Source organism: Pocillopora damicornis, chromosome 3 (assembly GCF_964200805.1).
Source record: "Pocillopora damicornis chromosome 3, jaPocDami1.2, whole genome shotgun sequence".
Lineage (NCBI taxonomy): Eukaryota > Metazoa > Cnidaria > Anthozoa > Scleractinia > Pocilloporidae > Pocillopora > Pocillopora damicornis.
Window position 1 is genome coordinate 15129012 of NC_142672.1, and position 24916 is coordinate 15153927.

At 37.0% G+C, this 24916-nt stretch overlaps 3 protein-coding genes and 2 long non-coding RNA genes across 13 annotated transcripts; 2 read left to right on the forward strand and 3 right to left on the reverse strand.

Annotated features, from left to right (window-relative positions):
- Positions 1-2216: 2216 nt before the first annotated feature.
- LOC149048458 (uncharacterized) lies at positions 2217-11598 on the forward strand. Of its 3 annotated transcripts, none has more exons than XM_089201094.1 (16): positions 2217-2392; positions 2633-2860; positions 2974-3051; positions 3970-4350; positions 5002-5106; positions 5271-5509; positions 5890-6068; positions 6560-6656; positions 7099-7434; positions 7574-7691; positions 7997-8088; positions 8236-8356; positions 8725-9012; positions 9163-9510; positions 9917-9981; positions 10202-11598. In XM_089201094.1, exons 1-16 carry the CDS (start codon positions 2377-2379, stop codon positions 11174-11176), a joined length of 3666 nt encoding a protein of 1221 aa, XP_089057220.1. In that variant the 5' UTR covers positions 2217-2376; the 3' UTR covers positions 11177-11598. The 3 variants fall into 3 exon arrangements, with proteins under 3 accessions (XP_089057220.1, XP_089057218.1, XP_089057221.1); XM_089201092.1 differs by having other exon boundaries at positions 2227-2398; XM_089201095.1 differs by lacking the exon at positions 2974-3051 and having other exon boundaries at positions 2242-2398.
- An 807-nt stretch (positions 11599-12405) lies between these two features.
- LOC149048459 (uncharacterized) lies at positions 12406-20054 on the forward strand. 7 transcript variants are annotated; one of them, XR_016185124.1, is made up of 3 exons: positions 12617-12737; positions 15562-15627; positions 16238-16669. It is a non-coding gene; the product is annotated as an uncharacterized LOC149048459 (long non-coding RNA). The 7 variants fall into 7 exon arrangements; XR_016185118.1 differs by lacking the exons at positions 12617-12737; positions 16238-16669 and adding exons at positions 13501-15237; positions 16680-16796; XR_016185123.1 differs by lacking the exon at positions 12617-12737 and adding an exon at positions 13501-15237.
- LOC149048460 (uncharacterized) lies at positions 16768-19399 on the reverse strand. The gene is made up of 5 exons (XM_089201136.1): positions 19337-19399; positions 19073-19159; positions 18851-18943; positions 18056-18148; positions 16768-17821 (listed from the first exon to the last, which is right to left on the reverse strand). Exons 1-5 carry the CDS (start codon positions 19386-19388, stop codon positions 17544-17546), a joined length of 603 nt encoding a protein of 200 aa, XP_089057262.1. The 5' UTR covers positions 19389-19399; the 3' UTR covers positions 16768-17543.
- Positions 19755-24832, reverse strand: LOC149048461 (uncharacterized). Its single transcript, XM_089201137.1, has 4 exons — positions 24676-24832; positions 22683-22711; positions 22075-22233; positions 19755-20024 (listed from the first exon to the last, which is right to left on the reverse strand). Exons 1-4 carry the CDS (start codon positions 24689-24691, stop codon positions 19770-19772), a joined length of 459 nt encoding a protein of 152 aa, XP_089057263.1. The 5' UTR covers positions 24692-24832; the 3' UTR covers positions 19755-19769.
- LOC149048462 (uncharacterized) lies at positions 20574-21314 on the reverse strand. The gene is made up of 2 exons (XR_016185125.1): positions 21121-21314; positions 20574-20897 (listed from the first exon to the last, which is right to left on the reverse strand). It is a non-coding gene; the product is annotated as an uncharacterized LOC149048462 (long non-coding RNA).
- Positions 24833-24916: the final 84 nt, after the last annotated feature.

Consider the following 24916-nt stretch of genomic DNA (forward strand, 5'->3'; position numbering starts at 1 on the left):
TTAGACACTGACTCAGACGATGATATTAACGTCACAGTAGATTACTGTTATAGAGTTTCAAACATCCCGACAAGTTACGAAGAAGCCATAAACTCTATCGAGGGGTTGAAATGGCAAAAGGCCATGAGCGACGAAATGACTGCAATTCGAGACAATGACACTTTCGAATTAGTCACGCCACCTGCGGGTAGAAAAATTGTCGGTGGCCGCTGGGTGTTTGCAGTAAAGGTTGGCCCGGACGGTGGGGAGACCCACAAAGCTCGATATGTAGCAAAGGGTTATTCGCAAACTGCTGGAATTGACTACCACGAAACCTTTGCTCCAACCGCACGGATGAGTTCAGTTCGACTACTTATGCAGCAAGCCGTGCAAACAGGCATGATCATTCATCAAATGGATGTAAGATCAGCCTATCTTAATGCACCAATCGGTGAATGCGAAGTTTTTATGCAACAACCAAAAGGTTTTGAAGAAGTCGGAGAAAATGGCGAAAAATTAGTTTGTAGATTGAAAAAGTCCTTATACGGTCTTAAGCAGAGTGGCCGAAACTGGAACAACATGCTTCATAATTATTTGTGCGAAGAAAAATTTGTTCAATCAGCCGCAGATTCCTGTGTTTACACTCACAATTCCGAGACAGAAGGTCGTGTTATTATAATTGTTTGGGTCGACGATCTAATTATTTCCGCAACAAATTTGCCATTGCTAGAGCGGGTAAAAGGCGCTTTGAGTAATAAATTTAAAATGAAGGACCTCGGCTCACTTGCATGGTTTTTAGGCACGGAGTTTAAATGCAGCGAAGAGAGTATTGAAATAAACCAGACGCAATACATCGATAAGATTTTAAAGAAATTTGAGATGTCCGACTGCAAACCTAAATCGGTCCCATGTGCCCCAGGGATAGAAAAAGAAAGCGAGGATTCGCGCACATTAAGCGATCCCAGATTGTACAGAGAAATTGTTGGTAGTCTTATTTACGTTATGACAGGTACTAGACCTGACTTGTGTTATGTTGTAACTAAACTTTCACAGAAGATGTCTTGCCCCACTGAATCAGACCTCAGTATGGCCAAGCACGTGCTAAGGTATTTAAAAGGCACGCGTGCAAAAGGCCTAACATTTTGCAAATCAAGATCAGCATTGAAGTTAGTTGGATTTTGTGATGCTGATTGGGGAGCGTCTGTAAAAGATAGACGCAGCATTACTGGGTATAATTTTCAGCTATCTGTAAAAGGCCCTTTAATTTCATGGAAAAGTCGCAAGCAGCCAACTGTTGCACTTTCGACTTGCGAAGCTGAGTATATTAGTCTAGCGAACGCAGTTCAAGAGGCGAAATTCCTCAAACAGTTATGTAGTGATATGAATGTAGTGATCGATAACGTACTTATTAAAGTTGACAATCAAGGAGCGATCAATCTAGCTAAGAACCCTGTAAATCATCAGAGGTCAAAACATATCGACATTAAGTACCACTTTATTAGATCTGAAGTACTGAATGGAAATGTAAATTTAGAGTATGTTGCAACGTAAGATAACGTAGCAGACATCTTCACAAAACCTGTAACTAAAGTTACGTTACAAAAGTTCACAGGCATTATTCTAGGTAGTTAGATTGTTATGCTCGCAACGTCCGAGCAAGAGGGGGTGTTAGAATACATGCCCGGATATTCCGAGCACCCACACTTAAGTTACTTAACACTTGATTTCCTTTGTGGTGAATGCCTGAAATGATTATCGTTCCGTTCTAATTACGCCTATCTGAAAACCTGTATATGATGTGATTCACTGTGAGAAATAAATCAGTTATTACTCCTAGCATTGGTTGATGTGCCATTTTGTGTAACTACTATGGCGACATCGAACTCTTGGAATCTAACATCCTATGCGTGTATAACCATGTAGAACTATTTATTCGGTATCGAAATTACATCCCAAATGTCATATTTGACTGAAACTCAGCTTACTCATCTTTCGTTTAGACTTCGAAACGTGCTGCTTTTTACCACCGTTTCAATGTTTTCTTGTTGTTCAAAAGGTGGTAGGGCCATTGCAGACCGTGATTTTTTTTTTACTTGAGAACCAGATCACAACACCCAAGCCTTTTCACGCTAAATATTAAACTACTGAGATTTCCTTCGCCGCCGTAAGCCGCCATTTTATCTTTCCCTGAATACTAGTTCCCAAGCTTCGAGCCCGAAGGTCTCAGACATGCACTGAAATTACAACATGATCTCGAGACCGAAATTACGATTATCGTTATTTCTAAATTGGCACCAAATTTACGGATATAGTAATTTCGTGGCACTCTTTACCAATGCTCTTTACACGTGTTAAATAAAGAGAAGGACTCGGTTCCACTGTCTTACAACATTCAAGATGGCGGAGGAAAGGGGTAAATGTGCGTTCAGTTGTGATGGGTTATTTTGTGAAGTCTTAACTTCATTCGCTACCGTAACTCTTATTTCGCTTATTTAGAATCAGTCTTTTCCTCTACCCTTTGTAAGCTGTAGTCTCATTAAGAATAAAACATTATCGTTTGTCTCACGATGTTGTCACATATGATGTGAATCGCGACGTTTCGACTGCATACTGCTTGTCTTCATCAGTCTTACTCTCGTCTAATTGTTTATAGGGGTATACCGAAAACGAAAGCTGCCCTCGATGTCCGAGCTTCTTAGTAAAGGAAAAGGATTGTTGGGTTTGTCAAAGAATAAAGAGCGGAAAGCTCGGCAGTATGAATATGGTAGTGACCCCGTTTCAGGACTTCGTAATAATAAGGGAACATACTCTGGTCAGTCGAAAAGAAGACGAAAAGATACGAATTCTATCCTTGAAACCTCAGCTCATCATGAACGTGATGGTAAGCATATTTTCTGGTGAATCATCATATTAGCTTTCATTAATGAACATGCTACATCAACTTTTCCTCAGCTTGTTAGCTCTGAGTCGATCCCGTTTCTTCTTTATCTAAAGACCTTTCAGAGAATGCGAGCGCAAGTTATGGACATGAAAATGCGGATCAAACTACGTGCGCGTCCGGTACAGTAGGAGGTTTGTAATCATAAATATCAAGGTTGATGTTAATGTGCGCTTCTGTTATGTTCTCTGTGGTGGAGTTATTTGTGGAGTAATTCAAGTAACCTTTTAACCCCTTAGAGTGAGAAGCATCTAATTTCTCCCCACAATATCACCCCCAAATCACACATTAAGGTAATGAGAATAAAGGAAATGGTCACCAACTAGAGAAGCTCTGGATTATGAAACAAATTCTCCTCATTAGCACCTCAGGGAATGTATAGGGAACAGTATGGAGAATATGCATACCGATGTTAGGGTGGAAAGGGATAATGTCAGATTATTTACATGGTGGCGCAAAAGTAAAGGTCTAGAGTACCAAAAAAATACAGTTGAGTCACTCAGTCCCACATTACTTTAGTCATACAAGGTCGGAGTTGTTGGGGCAAGGCAAGAGGCATCGAAACCTCCTTAAATCGGTAGGAGGGTGAAGAAATTTTGGGTAGGAGTCATACACCCTTTGGCATACGTTTTAATTTTTGTGCCGTTGGCATTAAAAACCTGATGAACTAATCATACATTCCCTTGAACCTGGATGGCCGGTGCTTTTGGCTTAACCCTTTAACCTCTAAGAGTGATTAGCACCTAATTTCTCCTTAACCTATCATCCTTGAAACACACATTTAGGTCACAAGAATAAATGATCATTAACTCAAGGAGGTCTTAATTGTTAAACAATTCTCCTTGTCAGCACCTAAGGAAATGTAAAGAGCATAGTGTGGAGAGTTTGCATACTGGTGTTAAGGTGTAAAGGGTTAAAGCTTGTTTTAGTTCAAAGTGTAAGAACATGATTTTACACTTTCTGTGATTTTGTTGTCATAATCATTGTTCTTGTTGATTGTATTAGACGCACTGTTACTACAACGTGGAAATGTTTTTGTCATTTTTGTAAAGGAGAAATGAAAGAATTCCTGTTGGAGACACAGGAGCTTTTACAGAGGTTGCAAGAAAGCAACCCACCAAAGAGACAAAATTGGGCAGAAAGGCAGACACTCTTGACTGAAAGCTGGGAAGAGCAACGGTCAACAATATTTGAAGAATTACTGGAAGCCACTTATGCTGTTCCTGAAAATATCATGTGCAGCAGATGCTTAGATAAAGCTGCAGTTGTGAGATGTGACATGTGTTCCACCATACGACACTTGTGCCCTGAATGTGACCAGCAAGTTCATGAAAGCTGGCCATTTCATGACAGGGATGCCATAGTTAATGGACACTATTTCCCAATCCCTGCAACAACAACATGGAACAGTAATGGACAGTGGGAAATAGTTGGTAATCTTTCAGTTGTTTACAGTGTGCATTTATATATATATATATATATATATATATATATAGGAAGACTGTGTTTTGATTTTTCCATTGTAAAGTGCTTGGTATGTAGAAGTAGAGTGTGATATATATTGAGATGGGAAAAAAAGAGATAATACTTTCATTTCTACAAGCCTGTTTTATGCTTACTCACTCGATCATCAGAGGATTTTATAGCAAAATACCCTGATGAGTGGGCAAACAGTCTTGTGGGGATGAAAGTATAATCTCTTTGATTTTTCCCTATCTCATTATATACTCAATACATACTCAATATATATATATATGTAAAGTGTAAAATTTTGACTTTCGTAAAACAGTGCTCAATACATAGGAGTAGAGTGATGTACATATGGTGTGAGGAAAAAGACAAATACACTACAAGTTCATCCCTTGAATCAATGAACTTGTAGTTTATTTGCCTTTTTCCTCCAACAATATATATATATATATACATATGCATTTACATATATAGACATATATATTCACACACACACATATACATACACATATATACATATATATATATGTATATATATACATATATAAACATATATTTATATATGTATATACAAACACATTAAGTGAGGCGGATTTCATCTCCTTCTTTTCTAGCGAGAAGTCTACCTCTTAGAGACCTTTGCTGTACTACATGTGGCGGAAACTGTGAACCAGACTGTATTCTACCTAATACTCACTGCATTGTTGTCTCCCTTCGAGGTATTGACTGATATGTATTTTCATGAGACATTCCTGTAATATTAATTGCATGGAATTTAAAGAAATATTTCTGCAATGAATATGTTTGTGATACAATGTGCAATAACCAGTTTGGCCTTCTCAACAGACTATATAATTGTACAGTATATATTTCCAAATTTCAGGTCGGTTTGATGTAAACCATAGAAGATATAAGTGCCTCCAGTGTGGGAAAATGCTTTGCACCTCAGAACCAGTTGTCATCATCCAGTCTGGCTTTTGGCCAGGGAGTATCAAAGATATGACGTATGTCTTTGATAAGGAGCTTTTCTTATTCTGGGACATTCTTCAGAAGCAGCTCCCAGGAGTGTCTGAAGGTGCATTTCTCAAGTCACTTGAGCTCTTTTCAAAGCGGAAAGGACATGTGAGTATCTTTATCACAGGACAGCCCTTCAACATCTAATTCTGGTTTGGAAGTTTGGTAAAGAGGAGAACAGCTTGTGGAAAATGTTGTCACTTTTAAACATATGATATTAATTAGCACTGCTAATACTATAAACAAATCTTCAAGTTAGACTTTCAAAGAGCATAACTTATGTTAGTATCATTAGTTTTATAACACCTCAGCATATTGATAGGTTCCACGATCATTGTTAAAATTTTCATTCCCATAAGTGAATAAAAGCCCTGTTGATGTAGAGAGTCATTGAGCCAAAGAAGTCTTAAGCAAACTTAACTTTATCACATTTTTTACTGTAGTATGTTGTAACAGAGGAAACGTGGATGTTTGTTTACTGTTTACAGGTTGCAACTGTTAATGCCTCAGCTTTCAGAGTGTCATTTAAGGAGTGGAAATATTGTCAATTTGAACTCGATAAATTGCGGTGCATTGACTGGATGGAGTGCCCATCATGTAGCCAACATCAGCACTCTGTTCATGTTGATGGGAACATGAAACTTTACCGTTTTAAATCTGCAGGGATGTAAGTTCTAGATATTAATTTCATAAGTGTTCTTTGTGCTAAATTTGAAACTCAAAGACAATTTCTTTCTGCGTAGGTTATAAGTTTCATTGTTAATCAACTGCAATATTTGGGTAGTTGGCTCATTCTAAGGTCAACCTCAGTTGGAGTTGTGCAATGAAATCATCATTAGCAATAAGGTTTCAGTATTACCATCATTCTCAAGTTGTAAATCATCCTAACTTTTTTCAGAATTAATCTCTGAACAGTGTTTTATCAAAGCTTATGTGGTTAAAAAATACATATGTTTTTTGAGGGATCAATACTTATCAAAATTCACACATGATTGTAAAGTACTAGTAGGTAACACTACTGAAGAAACTTTTGAAGAAAGTTTGGACATAAGAAGAGCCTGTACCACTATCATACACTCATCTTAACACTGGAGTGCATGTAGAAGACTTGGTTATGTATTAGGTTATTAAAGAATACATATTTACATTTGTATTCAGAAGGAAAAGAGAGTGTTACTATGGAGAAACCTTTGTGGTCTCAAATGAGAAAGTTGATAGTCACATTCATAAGGTCTATCAAGGTTCAAAGCAAAGGGTAAGAGCATGTGTAATCATTAAGTGTTTACTGGATTTAAAAGGGTACATGCAACATTCCTAGTTTCTGAGGCAATGTTTTGTGATACAACTTAAGACAAGGTACAATCAAAGATATTGTAGTTAACATGTGGAAATGATGATCATTGTCAATTCAGAAACATTCTATGGTTTGATTCAGTGTCCATTATTGTAAGGCAAAGACTTGTCAATATACTTAATTCTCTGCTCACAGAGCAATCAATGCTAAGGTAGTATCATGTAGCAATATTATTAGACTGCATCTCTTGAAACCTGCCTTTTGCTATTAAAACACTGGCAAACATTCCTATCAAGCAATAGGATGTTTAGACACATGTTACTAAATTACAACTTGTTGATTTTTCAACAAGCATCAGTTATCTATACACTGTACATGTGGATGTACATTATTTTTAATCCAGAAATCAGATGAGCAGGGAAAGTGTGGAGACTCAAACTGGCGAGCAGCAGGAAATACAGTTAAAAAAAGAAAGAATCTGGATGAGTGTGGTCTGGAGATTTCTGGATGTAGGCATGGCTTGGCGCAACATGCCATCAACATGATGTATGGGGAAGTTTATGGATATGCCCATTATCTCCAGGTGAACTACTACATTCCTAAGAATGTGGAGTTCTTCTGGTATGATGTCATCTGCAAGTACTGGCCATGGTTAAAAAAGAATGATCCAGCAACTTCCAAGAAAATGAGTCCAGCATTGTCAGTTATGCATGCAAAAGCTCATGATTGGTCTTGTCAGGTACTGGTATGATTATGTCCAATTTTGCTTGCATATGAATTCTTTTGCATGGATACAGTTTGGTTTTGTTTCAATCATGAAATTTTTTATGTGTTCTGATGGCATTCCATGTATATCAATAAGTGTAATTTTCATGTAGGTCTTGTGGGGTGGTCGTTGGCAGAGTGGGGCAGCTGCAACTACTGGGGAGGAGGTTGAGCACATCAATAGCCATTTCTCAAGATTAGGCTCTTCCACAAAGCATATGCTTCCTGAAGGTACATCACCCAATTTTCCATCCACAAAATGGTGTCAACAGCTAGAGGATGCTAAATGTATGTTCTGTTACAAACTCCTATTAGCGAAGGTACAAGGTGACACACCACAAGGTTTATTCCCAATGCAATTTACTACCCTGTATCCAAGGAACCAAAACAGCATGATAACAGCAATTTTGAAAAAAGTTGAAAATGCTGTATTGGCTAAGGTTTCATATAAAAATCTTTCATAAATGGTTAGAACTTGGAATGGTTGTATTGTAGCCGATTAGTCTGAAGTTTTCTTTTCATTTTCAATCTTACAGGTAGGGAGGAACTGCTCACTGAACATTCTTTTCATTGGAACAGACGGAAAATTGAGAGACTTCCTGGCTCACTTGCAAAACGATACGCAACGGTATAAAGTGCATTTCATTTGCTATAAAGATATTAGTGTTGTGTTTGTTCTTCCACTCATTTGGTTCTTGGTTATGAAATAGGGAAAACAATGACAGTCTATAATTGTCAATTTCGACTTGTGACCCTTCTGCTTCTCTGGTTTCAGGCAGAGAATCAGCTCAAGCAGGTGAACAAAGAGATAGAAGAGCTGTTGAAAAATCCTCAAATGAATCAAACAGATGTGTGCGTAGAAAGTTGGAAATCCGATGTTTGTCAGGCCGCAAAAGGTCAGTTATACACTACTGATATAATTTACCAATTTTTTTCTATGTTTATCACTGATCTGATTGTTGCTGAATTTACCTGCATGACATTCTGAAAATATTTTTCCATCCCAGGAAATTTTGCTAAGACAGTTTGGCTTCTGGACAATTCTTCAAATAGTTAAAAAAAGATGGTGGCAAGCATAACCATATGATGTTTGCATCTCTTATGTCCCTTTAAGCCTATTGCCTCTCAAAACAGAGGAGAAATGGAGAATAAACACCGTTCATAAATGTAGATCTATGCATAATTTGGTGTACCCTAACTGCTTGTAATATGTAACAGGTTTTTAACAGTTTTTGTTTGTTTGTCTATTTTCAAATTTGATTAGAGGACGAAGCTTCCTACCTTAAAAAGCCTCAACTATCTGACGAGGAGGAGCTATATCTATGTCATTTGCTGACATTGCAAAACTGCACCCCCAGACAAAAGTTGCTTCTTGAAACTGCCGATCACCTCTTTGGGAAGAAGTTCCGAGAGCTTGAAGCTAAACCTTGTGACAATGTCAGTGCTGGTGAGGTCGTGTTAATTGAAAAGGGGGTTGCGTATTTCCAGAAGCAAATGGAGCATTTCCACCTCTCAATTACTCAGTTGGCATTTAATATGGGAAAGCTGGCAGGTAACTTTTGTTTCAGTATAAAGATTGTTAGATCTAAACTCTCCCATGAAATGCCTCAGTATTTGTAGTTTGCTCAATGTGAGTGCCCTTTATCCTGTTAATGAAATTATTCGCTGTAAGACTTTTTCAATGGTATGTTTTTTTCTGTAGATGGATCAAAGCAACGTCAAAGGCTACGTACAAAAATATCGGCAGAGACGATAAAGCTGGAGCAAGTAATTGCTAAGTACAATCGACTTTCAGCCACTGACTCTGTCCAACTGCACGAGATAGAGAATGGCAAATTTCCTTGGAAAGCCGACACAGGTACACCGTTTTTCACAGGTGTACCTATCCGTACCAAACGGTTGGTTGTAGACAAACAGATGGAAGCATCCAGGTTTCACGAGGAAATAGAACTTCTCCAAAAGGAAATGATACGATTCATGAAGTTCTACAAGAACAGTCTTTTACCATACTTGTTCAAAGAACAGGAGCAACTGCAGGAATTGTTAAAAGGTATTTTTATCGCCTATTTGACAGGTCTGGTACCTTTGTGATCACTTTTTGCCCAATAGTTGACAGAACTGGATGAGTAGATGTAAATAGTCCGATTGTACCACGATCACATTCGAGTTCTAACCAATCACACATCCAATTAGACAGCTGTGTAAAGTTTCTCATGTTTGTTTTATCGACCTATGTACTCTAAAGCCCATGCACGCCCAATCTTTCGGTCGGTCCGTCAGTCACTAATTGCCATAGTTCACAAGATGTTGTTCTCCTGGCGTGTAAGTCATAATCAGTAAAGTGACAAATTTTTAGGGCCCTCAGCGTACATTTACATTGACCAGAGAAGTCATAGCTGCACCTTGTTATGTCGATTCTTTGGAGTTAGTAGACGCTACTTTTTTGTTTCATACAGTATGTATGAAAGATGGCAATGAAGGAGTGGGTATTGAACTGGAAAGATCTTCGGAGGAGATTTCGGTAAGTGGCGAGATATATTAAGGTTCACAGTACAACCAGGTGGACAATCGGACATGGTTACCTGGTTGTAACAGGTCCATGCATTCAAGTGTATTTCTAATGTGCAATATTTCTACTGAACTAATATACCGTTTATTTGTTAAATAAGAGAGTTGGGTTTTTCAGATAATATTCGCAAATGTCACTTGTGTTATACTTTGTGTATCCCACAAATATGTAGAGTCGTCGGTACGCCACCGCATCAACCAAGAAGCGGGTGATAATGGCAAAACTTGCCCTAATCAAGGAGGGTATGAATTTCGCTACGAAACAAATCGCCGCTGGGATAAGTGCGTTTGCTCCTGTGTTAACTGAAGAGCTACATGTCTTTCGTACCTTTCTCCTTACGCACGAAGTAGAAGAGGAGGAAGACGCTGACGACGAAGAAAGCTTGAACGGTGATGGAGATGGAGATGAAAATGACAACATCATTGAGTTTCTCGGTGGTAATGCCAGTGACTTGGCAGTTGGAAGCGCAACTGGAAATGCTATCCTTCAGGCACTTAGTACTTTAAGTGTACCGGTGTTGGATCCTGTATTCCCAGAGGTTCTAGCTCCGGGTGTGTCTTGCTGGAAATTCCCAAAAGAAATAAGTCAAGGTTTCTACAAAGGCAGAAACGGAAGTAATGCCTGTAGCCTAATTAGTATCCTTTTAGGATATGCTCTAAGTTTCCAAAAAGTTCCGCTCCCGGAGTGCCAATCATGTATTGCAAGTGCCATCGTAGAGGTATTGTGTGGTTGTATCGAAATTGGCAACCGAGTTTACAATTTCTGTCGGGAGAGTTTACCTTCAAGATACCTCTCAATCCAAGAGGCTGCTAGTGTGCTAGAGATGTGGTGCTCGATGGATGTTGGTGACAATTTACCTGTGCGTTTAAAAGACCACCACGTGATGTCTACTGTCTCTGGTCAGTTAAAGGAGGCCATTTCGTCGTGCAATGCGTTCACAGCGTTTCTTATTCTTAATGACAAAACTTCTTTGTTTTATTTCACCGATAGTATCGTAATGTATATTGACACTCACTGCCATGGCCCAAGTGGTGCCGTGGTACTCACAGCCGAGGAAAAGGAACTTGACTCGTTCTGTACCAATGTATGGGAACTAGAAAGCAACGACGAGACTACTTACGGAAACTTGGTATTTGTTGATTTTTGAGACTGTATTTGAGAAAGGATAGAGGAGCTCCAGCAGTACAAAGTGCCGCGGAAGGAAGCAGAGGACCATGTAGATAAGGATAGCACTGGGGAACTTAAGCGTATCAGTTTTTTTCCATGTGTGGCCAGTGGCAACATCACTGAACTCAAATTGAAATCTCTTTTGTTACCAAACGACATTCTAAGGTACTAAAAGCATAATTTTAAACATGGATTTTTACCATATCCTTCTAACAGTTTTTTTCTATAAGTCATACTCAAAATAAAAACAATGTACCTTGGTGAATTAAATTTATCTTGCTATGTATCCTCTGCGAAAATGTAAAGACTAAAGCAAGCGTAACTGGGCTTGTGTTCGTCAGTTGTCTGCGAGAAGAATCTAGCTTTCTATCTTTAGCAAATATTAAATTGGTCTGTTACTTACTCAGCGTGTGCTTCGTGATTGTATACATACCATTTCGCTGATAATTGAAAAGTAGGATCCAAAACGGACAGTAGGGAAAATAATCTATCAGTTGATCTACTAAACCTGCGAAATCCTCCTCAATTCCAATATGCTGATGAGTGAATAATAGGTTCTACAACGGACAATTTGGAAGAGTTTGAGTTCGCGAAATCAATGCCATTTTAATAATAAATGAAATATGTCTCAAAACGGACAATACGAAAAATAATCTATTAGTTGATGTCCTGAACTCGCATAACCCCCCCCCCCCCCCACCCCATTTTGCTGGTAAATGAAAGATAAGACCCAAAACAGACACAACGGAAAAGAATCTATCATTGGTGTGCCAAAATCGCATAATCCACCCCTATTTTGCTGGTAATTGAAAAATAAGACCTTGAACGTACATAACTAAAAAGAATCTATTGGTTGATGCGCCAAACTCGCGTAATCCATTCCATTTTGCTGGTAGCTGTAAAAAGGACCCAAAGGTACGTAACTAAAAAGGAATATTTTAGTTGGTGCGCTAAACTCGCGTTATCCATTCCATTTTGCTGCTAATTGAAAAAAAGGACACAAAATGTACATACCTAAAAATAATCTTTTAGTTGATGTGCCAAACTCGCGAAATCCATTCCATTTTGCTGGTAGCTGTAAAAAGGACCCAAAGGTACGTAACTAAAAAGGAATATTTTAGTTGGTGCGCTAAACTCGCGTTATCCATTCCATTTAGCTAGAAATTGAAAAATAGGACACAAAATGTACATAACTAAATATAATCTTTTAGTTGATGTGCCAAACTCGCGTAATCCATTCCATTTTGCTGGTAGCTGTAAAAAGGACCCAAAGGTACGTAACTAAAAAGGAATATTTTAGTTGGTGCGCTAAACTCGCGTTATCCATTCCATTTTGCTGCTAATTGAAAAAAAGGACACAAAATGTACATACCTAAAAATAATCTTTTAGTTGATGTGCCAAACTCGCGAAATCCATTCCATTTTGCTGGTAGCTGTAAAAAGGACCCAAAAGGTACGTAACTAAACAGAATCTTTTAGTTGATGCGCTAAACTCGTGTAATCCATTCCATTTTGCTGGTAGCTGTAAAAAGGACCCAAAGGTACGTAACTAAAAAGGAATATTTTAGTTGGTGCGCTAAACTCGCGTTATCCATTCCATTTAGCTAGAAATTGAAAAATAGGACTCAAAATGTACATAACTAAAAATAATCTTTTAGTTAATATGCTAAACTCGCGTAGTCCATTGCATTTTGCTGCTAATTGAAAAATAGGACAAAATGTACATAACTAAAAAATAATCTTTTAGTTAATGTGCTAAACTCACGTACTCCATTCCATTTAGCTAGAAATTGAAAAATAGGACAAAATGTACATAACTAAAAAGAATCTTTTAGTTAATGAGCTAAACTCGCGTAATCTATTCCATTTAGCTAGAAATTGAAAAATAGGACACAAAATGTACATAACTAAAAAGAATCTTTTAGTTAATGTGCTAAACTCGCGTAATCTATTCCATTTAGCTAGAAATTGAAAAATAGGACACAAAATGTACATAACTAAAAAGAATCTTTTAGTTGATGTGCTAAACTCGCGTAATCTATTCCATTTAGCTAGAAATTGAAAAATAGGACAAAATGTACATAACTAAAAAGAATCTTTTAGTTAATGAGCTAAACTCGCGTAATCTATTCCATTTAGCTAGAAATTGAAAAATAGGACACAAATGTACATAACTAAAAAGAATCTTTTAGTTAATGTGCTAAACTCGCGTAATCTATTCCATTTAGCTAGAAATTGAAAAATAGGACACAAAATGTACATAACTAAAAAGAATCTTAGTTAATGTGCTAAACTCGCGTAATCTATTCCATTTAGCTAGAAATTGAAAAATAGGACACAAAATGTACATAACTAAAAAGAATCTTTTAGTTGATGTGCTAAACTCGCGTAATCTATTCCATTTAGCTAGAAATTGAAAAATAGGACAAAATGTACATAACTAAAAAGAATCTTTTAGTTAATGAGCTAAACTCGCGTAATCTATTCCATTTAGCTAGAAATTGAAAAATAGGACACAAATGTACATAACTAAAAAGAATCTTTTAGTTAATGTGCTAAACTCGCGTAATCTATTCCATTTAGCTAGAAATTGAAAAATAGGACACAAAATGTACATAACTAAAAAGAATCTTAGTTAATGTGCTAAACTCGCGTAATCTATTCCATTTAGCTAGAAATTGAAAAATATGACAAAATGTACATAACTAAAAAGAATCTTTTAGTTAATGTGCTAAACTCGCGTAATCTATTCCATTTAGCTAGAAATTGAAAAATAGGACACAAAATGTACATAACTAAAAAGAATCTTTTAGTTGATGTGCTAAACTCGCGTAATCTATTCCATTTAGCTAGAAATTGAAAAATAGGACACAAAATGTACATAACTAAAAAGAATCTTTTAGTTGATGTGCTAAACTCGCGTAATCTATTCCATTTAGCTAGAAATTGAAAAATAGGACACAAAATGTACATAACTAAAAAGAATCTTTTAGTTGATGTGCTAAACTCGCGTAATCTATTCCATTTAGCTAGAAATTGAAAAATATGACACAAAATGTACATAACTAAAAAGAATCTTTTAGTTGATGTGACAAACTTGCGTATTCCATTCCACTTTGCTGTTAATTGAAAAATAGGACACAAAATGTACATAACTAAAAATAATCTTTTAGTTGATGTGCTAAACTCGCGTAATCCATTACATTTAGCTAGAAATTGAAAAATAGGACACAAAATGCACATAACTAAAAAGAATATTTTAGTCGATGTGCCAAACTCGCGTATTCCATTCCATTTTGCTGCGAATTGAAAAATAGGACAGAGAATGTACATAACTAAAAATAATCTTAGTTGATGTGCTAAACTCGCGTAATCCATTGCATTTTGCTGCTAATTGAAAAATAGGTCAAATTGTACATAACTAAAAATAATCTTTTAGTTGATGTGCTAAACTCGCGTAATCCATTACATTTAGCTAGAAATTGAAAAATAGGACACAAAATGTACATAACTAACAATAATTGTTTAGTTGATGTGCTTAACTCGCGTATCCCATTCCATATCGCTGGTAGCTGTAAAAAGGACCCAAAACGAACATAACCAAAAAGAATCTTTTAGTTGATGTGCTGAACTCGCGTAATCCATTGCATTTTGCTGCTAATTGAAAAATAGGACACAAAATGTACATAACTAAAAATAATCTTTTAGTTGATGTGCTAAACTCGCGTAATCCATTGCATTCTGCTGCGAATTGAAAAATAGGACACAAAATGTACATAACTAAAAATAATCTTTCAGTTGATGTGCCAAACTCGCGTAATCCATTCTGTTTTGCTGCTAATTGAAAAATAGCACACAAAATGTACATAGCTAAAAGTAATCTCTTAGTTGATGTGCTAAACTCGCGTACTCCATTCCATTTTGCTGCTGATTGAAAAATAGGACACAAAAGGTACATAACTAAAAATAATCTTTTAGTTGATGTGCCAAACTCGCGTAATCCATTCCATTTTGCTGGTAGCTGTAAAAAGGACCCAAAAGGTACGTAACTAAACAGAATATTTTAGTTGATGTGCTTAACTCGCGTAATCCATTCTATTTTGCTGCTAATTGAGAAATAGGACACAAAATGTACATAGCTAAAACTAATCTTTTAGTTGATGTGCCAAACTCGCGTAATCCATTCCATATTGCTGGTAGCTGTAAAAAGGACCCAAAACGAACATAACCAAAACGAATCTTTTAGTTGTTGTGCTGAACTCGCGTAATCCATTCCATTTTGTTGATATAGTTATTGAGTTAAAGCATTTAATTATTCATCTTTGCTTTTATGGCATTTCATTTTTAATATTTTTTTTGAAAAAGGAAAAAGATAACCACCTAAGAGATCGAAGAGAGATAAGAGGGAAGCATAGAAAATTTCCAGCAAAGGTAAGCCAACATTTCTAATAAGTACTGAGAAATATGTCATTTAGGGTATCGCAGCTGTTTGTGACAATTTTTTCCAGCACAATTAGCTTCAAGCACCTGACTCTTGCAATCACTAAAGAAATCCGCAGATACTAATTGTCAGCAGCATAAGAGTTTTCGTAGAATTTAAGTAAGGAACATTAAAGTGTGTTCAATTCAATTTCGTCTTTACTATCAAGACTTACCGGTAGTGTTGGTCCACACGAGTTCTCTGACTAGCTTCATGTAACATTAAAAAGAATGTCATCATTTTCTCGAAATTTAAAGGGGTGCTCACTGAGAGGGATTATGCTCAAGAGATTGGATAACTCTCTCTTTAAGTAGCACGAAGGTGTTATTAGAGGATTGACTGATCACTAGCCACATATTCATGTTTTGGAAAATTTGCCGAAGCCTAGATTAGCTTGTTGCCTGAATGTCACAAAGAGGTCACCCATTTCTCTTAACAACCTAAAATTATTCATTCCTTACGTTGAGTGTGTATCATTCCCACGTATGTCAATGTGATGATGGGCCCTTGTGATATTTAATACACGACACTTCATCAGATGGGATGATTTTTTTCCAACAGCTATCATGAAATGAAAATGAAGGTTTCTTGGATTTCACCGGTCGAGAGTTTGTCATTTTCAAAGAGGGAGCTATGAATGTTCTCTTCGTCTGGAGACATGAGATATCTTCTGCTGTCACTAGTCTTTATAGGCATGCAACTGCAGAAAGTGTATTAATTTTGATGGCAATTGCATCCCATGTTTTGATTTCTTACTCAGTTACTGATGCCAGGATGATTACAAAACACCCACCCTACCCATAGATGTTCATTGCTGTCTCTTGAAATTATACCTTCTGTGATTTTGATCTGAGTCAGATTACCCTTGAATGTGGTTTAAATTCTCCTAAAATCACTTTTCTCTGTGAATGAATGTGTGAGAAATGTCACCGATTGAGTTCAGATATACAAGTGATGTATGAACACTCAACATTCCTTCTTTTTGATGTCCACTTACATGCAGGAGAAGGAAGACTTTCTGAGCTGGCTATGGTTTGGGGTTGTACCTTGGCAATCCTGTATGTTACTTACAACAGTTACAGCAAGCAGCATCATAAATATTTGTTTTCTTCCTTATTAATCCCTATCAACCTTTCATACTTTGAAATTGATGAACTTTATCAATGAAAGAACATGCTTTGGCAGAACTGTAACTACTCTAGTTCTGCAACCCAGAATATACTATTTTTGTATTATAGCTGTTACTATTATCATATATATATTTACATTACATAACTGAGAACAGAAACATAGACTGCTTAGCCATCCACATGCCCTATTACCAAGCATTTCAGAAATTATAGCAAGTCATCTCTACGACAGCAATGAGTGAGTGAAATACCACTTTCTTGCTTTGAACAAAATCTTACATACTTGATCACAATCTGGTTATGGTGGTTTTAAATATGAACTAATTACTCAAAAACTATCTTCATAATAAACTTTGATAGACACAACATAGGAAATGATGAGAATGAAATATTTTGCAATAATTAAATAAGAACAGTTTAAAATATCTTTCAGAAAAAAAAACTTTAGATGCACTAAAAGGGACAAGGAAGGCTTAAGAATAATCATTTTTGTGTCATGTGACATCATCTTCCAACCCTAAAAATACAGCTTTTTAGTGACAATTAGATGATTCACATTGTCACCTCACTTTGCTGTTGCAATATCACCTTGCTAACTCTAACGCAGAATCTCTAAAAATGAATGATGATACCATGTATTTTTGTCAATGACATGTTTTTTGTACTCTTCTTTAAAATTATGTTTTGGATCCTCAATTTGACACAAAAATTGATCATTATTAGCCCTTCCTGTCCCTTTAAGGTGTAGCATTATATGGTGCCAATTGAAGTGATCCATTCAGAAGACTTGCTCGGTAAATAAATTGTTTAGGAAGAGCAAAAAACTTTCCTTTCTCCAAAAAAGAGTTTTCATCTGGATCGCCAGCAATAAATGGCGCCATAACATTAGATTTTGCTGCTGTTAACAGTACACAAACGTGATCTGTTGGTACTCTCTTGCCATGAATTTCTCTTCGATGTTCCTCTAAATGGCCAGCTGCCATGACAACTGAGTCACGTCTGTACACCACCATCACTGTTGAAATGGAGAAAACAGAATATAAGATAAAAAATTAATATGCAACCAACAGGGATTTCATAGCATACTATTTACTAGATCAACTTAATATGTACATGTACACAGGTCTTGAAGAAAATTATAGTTTTTGCTGAAAACATCAGAAAGTCTTACAAAACAATACTACTATGCATTTATTGTGACTTGTACTTAATTTGCTACAATGAAGAAAAACAAACAATTGAAACAAACCATTATTTTGTGAACTGGAAGCTAATGCTGCCCCAACAGTTCTGTCTTGCTCTCTGTCTGGTGTTCCACCTTCTGTACTTTCAGAATCTGTATCTGAGAATCAAGTAAATTAGACTGTTCCAAATCCATACATGGTGCTCAAACAAAAACCAGAAAAAAAAAAGAAACAACATAAGAAAAACAAGCTAAAAAGTGGCTTGCATTGCAAATGAAACTAACCCCAGTTTACAACATCAGTAAAGCAGGCGTTACCTTTTTCTGGATTCTTCAAATTACCAAAAGTGCCCTTACACTTCCCTTTGACCTACTTGGATATCTTGGCAAATCAAATGATGGGTTTTCTTAATAGGCTATTTATGGTGCATACTCAAATCTTGTTACACAGAAAAAGGACGATTTTGCAGCCAAACATGCAATGCCTGTGAAATGTTCTCTGAATGTAAGAACAAAATTGAATTTTTAAACCTTTTACTACCATTGACTCTTTTGTTTCCCTAGCTTCCCAAACTACAATTGACAGTGCACCTTCAACTCTGTACTAATATTATGAAACAAAATGAGTAGCATAGTGACCTTTTCTGAGTCCACTTGGTTATAATTTTTTATCTTAATTATCTTTAATGGGACATCAATTTGAAGATTTCATGGATCTGTGGTATGATAGCAAAATTCAATATACATGCTAACACTGAATTATCACCAATAATTTTTAAGAAAGAACTTAATCCTAAAATGTTACCTTTGTAGATACTTTTGCATAAGTTGTTACAGTGCATACAAACAAACATTACAAACCATTATTTGGGGAACTGGATTCCGCTGTTGCCCCAGCTGTTATGTCTTGCCCTCTATCTAGTGCTCCAACTTCTTCACTTTCAGACTTGGTATCTGAGTATCAGGTAGTTATATTGAACTTAATGTGTAAGTGGTGCTCAATAGTAACCAAAAAAGGGAACCTTAAACAAACTAAACAAAAGTAGAAACAAGGAAACAAAAATAAACAAGAACAAAACAAACCTGCATTGCAGAGAGTAGATGGGGCCGCAGTTAACAACTCATTTGGCACTTTGGGAGTTGCACAATTGCTAGAACTTTCAGACTGATCTAAATGTGTGAGCAAGAAATCCCCAAGAGATAGATTTGGGGTGTAACATACAATGTAAATTATTGTAAAACCTGATTAGATGCACTCTAATATTTCAAATATTTTTGACATATTAAATTCAAATGCCTAGGAAGAAACAGTTCAACCACCTTCCAGAGAAGAGGTTGGCAATTCACCTGTGGAGTCATTAGAGGTAGATGCAGTTGTCAAATGTTCATTGCCAGACATTGAATAGTAATCTAAATAAAGAAGAAGTTAGCCAATAGTCACATTACAAACTAATATACAATGAGGAAGGTCAAGTCTGATTACATAGAAATTGGAATTACATAACTTGCTAACCTGCTAATGGAAAGCAACATGAGTAAGTGCTGAGATGGAGGGATACACTTCTCACTGCCAATTCACTTTTATTAATAAACATCATTAAGATTCAAAGTGATAATGTTTACAAAATTAATGCAGCCAATCAGTTTGCTTTATTTATTTATTTTTTTTGGTTTGGCACATTTTTTTTTTTTTGTCAACCACAACAAAAATATTATGATGATAAAATAGTAACTTGACATTGGTATTCAATAAATATAGTGCAAGTGTCTGTTTTGGTAATTAATAAAGTATGTAGATCTGATGGGCTTCTATATTATCAATGGAAAAGTATTGGTTTACAGCACCTTTGAGAAACTTCTTAAACAGCATTAATGCCACATCTCCACCTTCTGAAATCTTTTTGTTGCTCTTATTTCCAATGAAGGCAACCCCTGCACCAGCAGTGCCATACACAGTTATGGTGTTACCATCACCATGCCTGTTTTGCATCATGATGACAACATCACAGTCGTGCTTCACGTTTAGAATATCAGCCTAGAGTACAGTAAAGATCAAAGCTAGCTTTTTGTGTTCAGTGTCAAGAACTACTATCATGCAATCTGGTAATGCATGTAATACATAATACATACTGTATTTTTCACTTGTAAGGCGCACCACTTTTTACGAGAAAATATGCTTGTTTGATCAAAATCTGCTCAAAACTTGGGGTACGTCTTATATCCGAGTATTTTCGCGCCACAAAATATAACTTTTCCAAATTTCCTTAATAAACTGAAATGAGTATGTAAATAAATAGCGGTAAATTAATAAACAAAACACATCCAACGTTGACCATTGACTTTATCAGATTTGTTGGTTCTAAAAAGAACCAGGGTGGCTCTGAAAAAAACCATTTGTTTGAAAGCTGGGCTGAGCTCAGCTACTCGTCGTCTTCGGCTTCGCTGTCTCTCGAACTCGTTGTCGATCCGCTCTTCTATGTCCTCTGCTTCTTCTTCCTCGTCATCCCAAACCGCATCATCTTCAGTTCCATCGAGAGCATCGCTGATGCCACATGACGATCTAGTTATCAACTCAACCGGGATCTCTCTCCATGCTCGATCGATCCACCGCAACACCATCTCTTTACTGAGCGCTCGCTTCTTTCCGGAGGGCGTGTAAGTAAATGGGCCGTTAACCATCCAGGTTTCGTATTGCGCACGGACCTTTGCTTTGAGTGGCTTATTGATGCACTTATCCAGGGGCTGAAGAACTAGAGTGAGCCCACCGGATATTACGGCAACATCGACGTTTTGTCTGTCAAGTAGGTCTTCAACTGCACCATAAAATGGGCGCGGAAGAAACCCCAAACTAGAAATCCCCAATGCCCAGGCGTAAATCGAAGATTTTTCCGAATCCTATCCTTGGTTCCTATAAGTTAGAAAGACAAACTGTGATTAGGCAACAGTTAAAGACATGACTTTCTACAGCGAACGTGCTAAAAAGCATGCGCTTGAAATATTGACGTTAGAAACAATCGAACAAATTCCAAACCTCGCTCACACGAAATATGGCAAACTTGGCTACAAATCGTTCGAGGAAATTGTCGTGGCCGCTATTATATACTCCGAATGATAAAGGAAAAAGAACAAACCTTCTTCCTCCATCCAGCCCTTTTTGTGTACAGAAACCTGCATTCCTCTGGGCACCTGAATTCGTAGCTGACGAACGCCTTTAAAAATAGCCTTCGGTGGAAGTTTCTCACCATTCGCCTTCACTGCTAGGACGACCGTGAAACTCTGTTTATCGCCTCCGCAGGATAAGATGGGCACTGTTCGGTTTCCAGTGTTCTTGTGGCTGGCAACTCGAATCTCATCGGGGTTTCGTCCATGTTCAGGATGTGGCTGGACTCCTAGCTGCAACGCTGTCTGGCTCTCGACACGAAGCGATGGAATTCCACTACCTTGTCTTCCATGTCGGCGGAGCCAAAGTCGTCTTACTTCTCATGGAAATAGCATGGCGACGTTTCCATTTCGTGTACCAGCCAGGGTACTTGGCATAATTACTGAAAATTTACGGTACGCTGAACGAATGCTCGAAGATTAAGATGAGTTTTGCAACTGATCAATGAAAGATCTGCCAGATGAGTATTGTTTATAAAGGGAAAAGCGGAACAATTAGTATTCATAACTTAATTAAAACATTGTCTCCTGAGAAGGATGACTTGAGTGAATTCAAACGTGTGACTTTTATGCTATTTTCCATGTGTGACTTTCTTGCTATGGTTTGTAATGTGTGACTTTTTCGCTTTTGTTTTGAGAATGAGGGCACTGTAACAAGTAACTTCTAGAAGCTTGTAACCGAGTGCGCCTTATAAGTGAATAAATACGGTATAATGAATTCGGCAGGGTTATATGCGTAACTGATTTTTTACAAGAAAACATTGAGGAACTTTTCTTGGTTTTCCTACACATATACATGTAGGGTAGAGTATCACACATGTAGGAAAAAGTTTGTGTAACTCAAGTTATCTAACGAAGTGATGATATCAACAACAAGATGCCCAATTTTTTTTAATGCAGTGTATATTACATTTAATGCTACTTACACGTTTTTCCATCAATCGTCTCTGGATTGTAAGATTTGTTTGTCCCATTTTTTTAATTTTTTCTAGCTGTGCAGGCTTCCTGATCTTGGGAAAGATGGCTGAGCATTCTTCACACCGCCTCTTTGCCGAAGGCTGCTCTGCACCACAATCAGAGCATGTCTATTGACCAAAAAAAGGAAGCTAAAATCAGTTAAAATATTTCTCACAATACCTTCAAAAAAGGATCTACATGTAAAACTGTGGAACATGAAAGATGTAATATAAAAAAAAAAACAACAGATGTCATACTGTTAAGATCAACCAAGAAATCAGACTTTTTAATCCCATTTTTCAGATGAGATTACAATTTGGTACCTAACCTGTTTGCCAAACTCATCAATAGAATGCCCTTTAATTTTATCCTGAATAATAACTTTTTGTCTGACCATTAGGCACCTTTCCCTAACTATTTTGTGTCTGCTTTGAATTTTCTTACAATTGTAAAATTACTTTTGATAACCTATTTCAATTGGCTCAAATGAGTTTATCCACCCATTGAGCTACCTAATTGTGGTCCTAAGATCTTGTGATCTTAAGCTCACACAAGTACATGAACATATGGCACTTGCCTTTCTTCCCTTCTTCACTGTTGAAGTTCCTAGATGGAGAGGTTAGAATGCAGTTAAAGTTTGAATGCCCGAAACAGCCCAAAAATTGACAGTTTCTATATAGTAGTAGTATGTGTCTTATATGGATGTGAGTGCTGAGTAACAGAAATCTAATGCCAATTAACAAACTATGTTAATCTTGGAGATTATAGTATACTTCATGCGGGTTACTGATCTTTAGCATGAGTTCAAGTGTACCCAAAGAATACACCTGAGGTTATCAACAAAATCTTTCATTTTGTGACAATAAAATGCACCCATAAAGAGAGCAAGAATATCACAGTTTTAGCAGCTAGAGTATCTACACTCTATCCTCTATGTTAAAATCCAGTAAGTAAGAAAGTCTGTGACATCCTGCTATTTCTGAAAATTACTGTCCTGTGTCTCTAGATTTTCAAAACAGGGCAATGTTTGTTGTTCTAATTACCACAGTGGCTTAGCGAGTAATTCACTATGTCATTGTTCATGTAAGTCAGTAGGCACAAGTAAGAAAGAAACCTAGTTAAGTCTGTGACCTTTCGGAAGCTTTTAAATCAATCTCACAAGAATTAGGGCACCCATTGATATCAGCGATTGCTGACAGGTTTACCCTGGCTAAAGATGGAATTATTACTATTATTATTAACACCTCAGGACTTACTTTAGTTCTGTCAACTCATTTTGGCCCTTAACATGTAGGTTCTAATTCAATAAAACCGGCTTTCAAAAGCTAATACTTACCAAAGTTACATCAAATGCCTCTTTTTGAGGGAATAAAAAAAATTTAGTTTAGGCACAAACCAAACCCTATGAACTGCATCAATTGTTTACAATCTCATGTGAAACACAAGCCCTCTGAACAGTTAAAGTCATTGGATGATTAATTAATTACCATATGTAAACAGCAGCAGCTGAATTCATTTCTAATTAAATCACTTATCCCATGATTTTCTACAAATAAATCTGGTACAATTCTTTGCCGCATATCTTTTATTTTATTCTGTAAAAAATAATCTACGAGCACAAGTCGAGACAGAATGCTGAGAGATTTGTTTCCAATCACAAGCTCGAGAGAACCATGTAAACAAAAATCAAGGCATTACCATGCAAATATTAAGGCGATTAAGCAAATGTCGGAAAAAAAATATTTCCAAAACCATGGAAAAAAACTGGAATTTGGCCTGGCAATGCGAAAATTTGAATCCCATACAGAAATTTGATACACATAGGATTTATTCCGCACTGTTTTTGTAGACTGCTTGTTAGAGGCGTTTATTATTTTGCGGTGTTTTAGGGTAACCAGTGTACTAGATATTTCCTTAACATTACGGCATCATTCGCGCAAACTCGCCAATTGGGCCCGAAAACACCTTGACATCTCTTAAATGTCGTTCAGTCGACTTTCACCCTTACAACACAAGGTTTGATGAAAGTAATATAACGGATATTATCCATTTATGAAGGACACCACAGACCGATGACGCAAAAACATGCCTAAAAGGTTAGCTATTCACTCTAACTGCATTGCACTACTTTGAGTTTCTATTTTTCTTAGCTGAAATAGTCGTCTTTGGAAAGTGAGGACTACAGTATCTCCTACGCACACATATAAAACAACTTAAGCGCAATTAAAAGTCCTTTTCTCTTGAGATAATAGCGAAAGTAAGACAACTTACAATTAAAAAGACATTCCATGTGAACATAACCCATACCTCCGCCTAAGCTCTATTTATTCTACCCCTCAAAAAATGATCTGAACGGTGCCAGCTGAAGCACATGAACTGCGTTCGAAGGATACGGCCCTCACCAAACAGTTTCGAAATATCCCCGAATATTTCACTAAAAGGTGACCTCTTTGGCTCACAAAGCTTTGTAGCACTAGTCCGAGGTCACAAGTAGTTCTTCCCCCAGCCGTGACCTTTATATTGCTTATTTGACCCGAAAAGAGACGAAGACAAAAGCCAAATTTACTTACCGGACGTGTCAGCCATTCTTGAATAAATTACTCATGCCCCCGCCTCCGCTACTCCTAGAACACAGGTCTCTTCGTGCGCGTGCCACGAAATTACTATATCCGTAAATTTGGTGCCAATTTAGAAATAACGATAATCGTAATTTCGGTCTCGAGATCATGCTGGAAATTATGATATTCGTTATTTCAGGGCCAATTTGAAATAACGATAATCGTTATTTTAGTGTCGAGATCATGCTGATCA

What these genes read in the sequence shown, in the direction of transcription:
- LOC149048458 (XM_089201092.1), top strand. Translation starts at nt 2,377, where the DNA reads ATGGCGGAGGAAAGGGGTAAAT. An exon ending in AGCTCATCATGAACGTGATG is followed by an intron (nt 2,861 to 2,973) that starts GTAAGCATATTT and finishes CTTTATCTAAAG; the next exon opens with ACCTTTCAGAGAATGCGAGC. An exon ending in TTGCAAAACGATACGCAACG is followed by an intron (nt 8,089 to 8,235) that starts GTATAAAGTGCA and finishes CTCTGGTTTCAG; the next exon opens with GCAGAGAATCAGCTCAAGCA.
- LOC149048460 (XM_089201136.1), bottom strand. Translation starts at nt 19,388, where the DNA reads ATGTCTGGCAATGAACATTTGACAACTGCATCTACCTCTAATGACTCC. An exon ending in ATCCAGTTCCCCAAATAATG is followed by an intron (nt 18,149 to 18,850) that starts GTTTGTAATGTT and finishes CTTGATTCTCAG; the next exon opens with ATACAGATTCTGAAAGTACA. An exon ending in TTCCAGTTCACAAAATAATG is followed by an intron (nt 17,822 to 18,055) that starts GTTTGTTTCAAT and finishes CCATTTCAACAG; the next exon opens with TGATGGTGGTGTACAGACGT.
- LOC149048461 (XM_089201137.1), bottom strand. An exon ending in CAGTGAAGAAGGGAAGAAAG is followed by an intron (nt 22,234 to 22,682) that starts GCAAGTGCCATA and finishes TTTGGTCAATAG; the next exon opens with ACATGCTCTGATTGTGGTGC. An exon ending in GACGATTGATGGAAAAACGT is followed by an intron (nt 20,025 to 22,074) that starts GTAAGTAGCATT and finishes ACTGTACTCTAG; the next exon opens with GCTGATATTCTAAACGTGAA.